Raw genomic sequence first — 6,850 nt, forward strand, 5'->3', positions numbered from 1 at the left:
GTATGGTATGGTATGGTATGGTATGGTATTGGTATGGTATTGGTATGGTATGGTATGGTATGGTATGGTATGGTATGGTATGGTATGGTATGGTATGGTATGGTATTTGTTGGTCAAACTTAAACTCAACACTGACCTGGTTGAGTACTGGACTGGAATTTACTTACATTTTTATTTCTGACCACCATTTTTTGTAGATTATAATATAGTCTGTCTCCTTGGGATAAAAATATGCTGAAGAAAGTAAAGTTTGGTGCAAATTAAGGGTTTTCATCCAAGCGCAGTACCTGTGGTCCACTCCCAGGTGCGTTTCTAGCAGTAATTGAAAAATCAAGTCCCCGACTTGAGCTTCCTGTCTCTGCACCACAAAAACACTCACATTTATTCACTTATGTGTAATTTGTTTGTGTGACAAAGCCCCGTCTCCATGACGGTCACACTGACGCATGTGACACTTCTGTCTTCCAGCCAATTCTCGTCCGTCTCTCAGGAGATCCGAGCGGTGACGAGACTCTGTCGCTCAAACAACAACAAGATCGCTGCAGCCAGAATCTGATGAAAGAGGTTGTATTTATAAAAGTTTAGAGGATATCAGTGTATAGGCAGCAGCTGGGAAGCAACAGGAGCATAATGTAAATCTGTGTGTTGGTTTATGTTTGGTTTACCTGCCCAGGTAAAGTTACAGTAAGTATTTTAATGGAAGATTGAGTTTTTTCTTGTTTTCTGGGGACATATCATGCAAAATCCACTTTCTTAGCTGTTAAGTACATTTTGTTGTACTTGGAGTCTCTAGAAGTGCAGAAAAGTTTAATTTAGTCTCTCCAGGTGCTGCAAAGATATCTTTATATTCTGTTTGGGTCAGATTGTTCAGCCTGTCCGGTTTTCTGTTTTCTATGATGTTTTCTGAACTTTGATGTCAAATAATCGGCAACAGAATTCCCATATAAGTCTGGACTTACCAACTACAATTTCCTCATTTAATTCTCTTCTGGGTCAGACTCTGGTTCTGGGTCAGACTCTGGCTCCAACATGTAAAGTTGGATGAACAAGTCTTGTTGACATCTTTTAATTCATAAACGTTTCTGCACAGGTAGAAAATGTAACCTCCTCTCTCAAACCGGAGTGGACCGGTCTGGAAGCTGGAGGGGGGGCGGGGCTTGAAGTGTCTTAAAGGAACAGTAACAAATCCAGCTGCTTTGAGACACACAGCAGAAAAGTAGTAAAAGAGGAGTTGGTAAAGTTAGAATAAGGAGGAAATCGGACCAAAGCATAAAGACTCCTGAATGATTTAAATGTGAAAAGGAAGGATTTAAATGCAGGATGTGTCTACTTTAATAAATAAAACCGTATATCTGGTACATGATTTCTAACAAATAGTTAATTATGTTGCTTGTTTTAAAGTCATTCACTGAAATACTGGTTTTCCTCGAGAGCTTTCATTTGCTTTTGTCAAATTCCCTGCAAGCAGAAAAAAACCTGATTATTTTTTTGTCAGAGAACAACAAAATGAGGCAATCTGCAAACACATAACATTTACAGGTGACTCTGGTTTTCTGTTAACTCTCCTGTTATCCTGATCATTTCCACAAACATTTGGTATTTTTGTTGAAGTTCAGAAAGAATTACTGTTATTCTGAAACACCATCATTCCTCCACTTTTGCAGTTTTTTTTATATTTCTGGTTACCAGTCACTAGATTTCTCTGCGTGACCTGCATCAAAATAAGATCTGAATCTTTCTGTTGTTTCAACAAAACTTAAACAATTTTTTAAATAAACCATATGCTTAAAAGAGTCTGCTGTTGAACTTTCTGCTGTAACATTCAAAACTGAAAACTGGGAAATTCTGGGCACCTAATACTTTTTAAGACTCAAAGAAGATGTGTGTTTTGTGTAAGATGCCATCAGCTCAAGAGGCTCTTCTAGAAAAACTCATAAAATAAAGAAAGTCATGAATTGTCAAATTAATAAACAGTAAAAATAACCGTAGGTTTTGATTAAATGAAACATGGCTGCTACAGCTAAACTTATGGAGGACTAAAACTGAAAAGTAGAAGTATATAAATGGACCAATAAATAAATAAATGCACAAATTAAAATAAAAAAGGAGAACTTTACCTCATATTTAATAATTTCAAATTTATTTTTCCAGTTTCATTCCAATAAAGTATATAATTTAAATTTTACTGTTTTTATAAATATATTTTTTGTTTTCCCTTTCACTTGTACATGCATGTGTGTCTCTTAAATAATTATATTGAATTTTTTTATAATTTTTCCCACAAGTCTTTTTATTTCCTTGTGTTGTCATTAATATTGTGCTGCTATTGTGCCCCACCCTCTTTTGTGTTTAAATATTTTATTCTTTTTATTGTTTAAATTTTTTTTCTTTTTGTGCTTATATATATATTTTAGACCTTGTAATGTTTTTTTATCATAAATGTTCTATCATCTAAACTGTTGACTGAGAGAGACCTGCACAAGATTTCCAATGTGTGTGCGCAAATGGCAAATAAAGATCTACCTACCGACCGACCGACCGACCGACCTACATTTTTCTGTCTCCTGTTTTTACTTTACCTTGTGTATTTCTGTCTCATTAGGCAAATAATGTAGGCGGGGCTTCTCGGGGCAGCCCCTCTCCTATTGGTCAACAGACAGGAAGGAGCAGGATCCATGTGCAGATCACCTGTGCATGCTTGTGCTGCCTCAGTTGAGGTACACTTCGCTGCAGCATGCAGAATGGGGCGGGGACGGACTTTTCTGTCAGTCCCATACCTTATATGGAAATGGGACTATTGCATTCCGGAAAATGAAGGTTGCTCCTTAAAGACGCGGGATTAAGAGAGCAAAGGAAGAAGTTAGAGAGTTTCTTCTACTCACGTTCAAGTACACCCTAACCCTAACCCGTTAATATTATTATAATTATTATAACACGGTTGGTACGGGAAATGTTAAATTTGTATTTTTAATGTTGAAAGTGTTCGATAGAAAATAGTGTCAACTAGCGCCCCCTTCATTTTCGGAATGCAATAGTCCCATTTCCATATAAGGTATGGGACTGACGGAAAGGTCCGTCACCGCCCCGTTCTGCATGCTGCAGCGAAGTGTACTTGCCTCAGTTTAGCTTAAAGTTTAGTTTAAAACAAATCAAGGAGGAAAACACTAACTTGTCTTTATTGTAAACTAAATTGTTAACTTTAAGTTAAACTGAGGCAGCATAAGCATGCACTGTAGATCTGCACATGGATCTCTGTGACACAAAAATTGTCACATATTAGTGAGTTACACAGCTATGGAGCTAAAGTTTCATGTGGGAATAAATGACAGTCATGCAGGAGAGCAGATTGTGATTGGTTTGTTTAAGGTTTGACTATAAACAGTTCTAACTCTGTCAATTTTAACATAAAATGATTTTAGTTTAAAACACAATAACATCTTTCCTCTGAATTTGAATGGCTGAAAAAATAAAAGCAACATTTTGTCTCTATAAGCAACAAAAACAAGGTATCAAAAGCACAAACGTCGTCACCTATTAACCAACCAAATGGCTGCTTTTGTTACGTTTTTCTCTCCCGCGTCTTGCTCTCTTGCAAGAAACGATTTAAAATTCTTAGTTGTGTTCTGATTGCAGACAGCAACGTCCTCCGTGACTTTATCTTGAAAGCCCTTCTTCTTTCCCAACCTGTGAGCCTTCTCCCCCTCAGGACCACTAATGATCTCCAGCAGCTGAAACAGCCCCTGTCAGCTGCAGTGTCCACCGCTTCTCTGCAAACGCTTCAGTCAAACCTCCTCTTTAGGCAGAGCTGGGAAAGCCTAAACAGCTCCCTTTTGTCTTGTGATGGCATGCATGCAGCAGACACAGGGGGATTTCATTAATTAATGTTAGGATGAATCTGTTAATTGCTTTGCTGATTGTAAATGAAATGGGGAAAGAAAAGGAGATTTCTCATTTTCAGTAAGCAAAGGCTTCTCCTGGTGTCAAGATAAATGACAGAAAACAGGTCCGTCTGCATGAAGGCCCTTGGTTACACCAGATATGTTTGTCAAAAACACACACAAAGAGGCTTAGCACTGAACAACATGACAACAAACGTCACTGACATGTCACCATCTTCCTTTGATCACTCAGTGGGGAGAGTATGAAAGAAAACAAATGCATCATTTAATTTCTAATAAGAAAAACCTTTATGTTAGCAGGTGAATAAAGAGCAGCTCCCGTTTATTCTAACAACCTGTTCAATTTCTGGAAAAGTCGTCCTATTTTCTGAACCTACTGTAGTGTAAAACGTGTCAGAATCACTCAAACTCTCAACACCTTTTGGGAGTTAAAGCAATTTATATTTTGCCACTTCTACTTAGATTTCTAAATAATATCAGCGACAGCTCCGAGCATTTTTTTCCCCTCTTCCTATTAGGAACGTGTGTGTCTTTAAGATTTTAGATGCAAAGTGCTGCGTGTGAGACAAAAGAAGAAAAAAACTCGGAAACAAATTAAAAACTCTGCACCACCTGCAGACAAAACATCTAAAAATAAAGAGAAACTACACATTTTAATCAGAGTCTCTGTGTTTGTTCATCACTCCAGTCAAAACTACCAAAAAAAAAAAACAACCCTCGTGTGTTTGAAGGTAACGAGGATGAGAGACGGAGCCTCTGGTTTGTTTGGGACCGTGGAGCTTCAGTGTTTTTTGGTGGGGATGATGCAGGTAAATATAACAAGTCCTTCAGGAGTGAACCTGTTTAATAATTAAAATAAAATGCTCGGCTGGTTGTAGAAATGGTTTCTTCTTGCTCATCAGTTATTACTGTGTAATAACTGATGGTTAAGATGACTTTTTAAATAAAATTTGATGCAGATGTTGGTTGACTTGATTTGCAGCTGTGACAGAAAGAGTTCAGTAGATGATGAAACTAAACTTATGAAGATGTTAGAATAACAGAGTGTCCACTTTTCAAAGTATCATATTTTAACATTAGTTTTAGTTGAACGAAGGCTTGTTCTTGATTTGTTCTCACATTTGTGCAGATTTGTTCTCATCTACTGTACTTTTCTTGCTATTTGTAAAAAAACACACAATCTGAATGTGTTATTTTATCACTCTAAAGACTGGACACATATAGACACCCTCTAGTGTTATTTTAACACTGAGAGTTTGCCCATGGCAGGTTTAATGAGTCACTGCTGTCAACAGAAGCAACTTGTTATAAAAATTCTGTATTTTTTTAATGTGACTCTCTGGATGTAAACCTTTATGTAAAGCTTACGGGAAATCGAACTAAAATTCACAAAAACATTGATTTTTTTTTCTTTAGCATCTCATTTATAAAGATCAGAATAGACAAATCAAGATAGAGATTAAAATGTATATGTTGGCAGCAGCCCCTTTGCTGTGCGCTCTCCATGGTCCAGACTGTGCGTCAGCTGGACAGGAGCGGATCACAGCCACCGCACCGACCTGTCAGGACCCTCACAGCCCCCCCACATGTGAGCTGACAAGCCCTGAGCCCCGCCGGGACTGAGTGAACAGGTGCGCGCTCACCTTCAACCTCGTCTTCGGGCAGATTCACCGGGGCGCTGTAGGACAGGATGTCGGGGATGGTGCACATGCCCCGGTACATCAGCGTGGAGGTGACTGGGTGCATCGGCATGATGACTTCGAGCTGTGGCTTCCACCTGCGCCCTCGTCATGAACAAAACAAATGCCTACAGAGGAAAGCCCAACTTCCCCCCGCGGTCACCGAGGGAACGGAGAGCCGAGTCCATGGATGGAGGGCATGCAGGGGCTGGAGGCTTCCGCAGCCTTGATCTTCCTTTTAGGGTCCGTGAATCAAGAGGAGGGTTAGAAAGGTGTGTGGGGGTGTCTTACCTCATTGCAGTTCAGTTCTACAACACAAATCAGCCTCTAAAACAAGCGTGACACCAAACAGACACGATGCGCACAAACGATCCGATCCTCCACCCTCAGCAGCTCCGATATCTCCACATCTGAGCTCCTCAGGAGGGGGACATCCCCCCCCCCCCCCCCGATCCGCACTAAATTATAGGTTACAAATCGCCTTAACGCGTGTGTTTCTTCTCCAGTGGGTCGTCTGCAGCCAGAGAAGTCATGCGTCCACTTGTTGGATGCTGTGCGCGCGCTCAGTTGACGCACTCCGTCCTCGAGCTCCACACATCATCTCCTGACAGAGACGACGAGCTGAAGGATCTGCAGGATTGTGAAGAAAAAAAAATTAAAAAATACCTTTCAGTCCAAAAATAAATATTATAAATAACCAGCGTTCCTAATTGGTTAATGATTGGAGGGACGCGTCACGATCCAGATGTTCAGCCGCAAAGTGGGGCTTTTGACAAACCGAGCTCCGTGTCAGAAATGCGCTCAGTCTCTGTTCACTCTCTCAAATATAGACTCGTTATGCACACATTCACAAACACACACACGCGCGCGCGCGCTGCAAAGGTGCAGGCAATCCCCGAATGCAGACTCCAAACAGCCTCTTCTGACAGCCCTGACTCTCCCGCGCGCGCGCACTTCAATTAGCGCTCAGTTAGAGAAAAATAAGGCATGAAAGGTTTAATAAAAGAGCGTGATTGTGTTTGCAGCTGATCTTTTGTAATAAAATGCATTAAAGGTTGCAAATGCATTTAAAACAAATCATGAAATAAGAAACAAAATCGAACAAGTTCTTTTTTTCCTCAAATTGATGGTTAATGACCCCAATTTAAACAATTAAAGTAAAACTTGTGACTGATGCCCACTGCCTGTTTTTCTATAAAACCAGTGTGTTTGAATGTTTTAGAGAGTTGCTGCCCTGCTTGATACATATTAAGTTTTCACAGTTGTGTAACT

The 6,850-nt window shown here is 39.8% G+C and overlaps 1 protein-coding gene across 1 annotated transcript in view; it reads right to left on the reverse strand.

Moving 5' to 3' along the window:
• The window catches only part of cabp7a (calcium binding protein 7a), a 30,362-nt gene extending 23,861 nt beyond the window's left edge, over positions 1–6,501 (reverse strand). The window contains exon 1 of the mRNA XM_014011129.1: positions 5,543–6,501. Within this exon, the coding sequence (XP_013866583.1) occupies positions 5,543–5,651 (109 nt within the window). The 5' untranslated portion in view covers positions 5,652–6,501. The remainder of the gene's footprint in view (positions 1–5,542) is intronic.
• Positions 6,502–6,850: the final 349 nt, after the last annotated feature.

Source organism: Austrofundulus limnaeus, unplaced genomic scaffold (assembly GCF_001266775.1).
Source record: "Austrofundulus limnaeus strain Quisiro unplaced genomic scaffold, Austrofundulus_limnaeus-1.0 Scaffold77, whole genome shotgun sequence".
Classification (NCBI taxonomy): domain Eukaryota; kingdom Metazoa; phylum Chordata; class Actinopteri; order Cyprinodontiformes; family Rivulidae; genus Austrofundulus; species Austrofundulus limnaeus.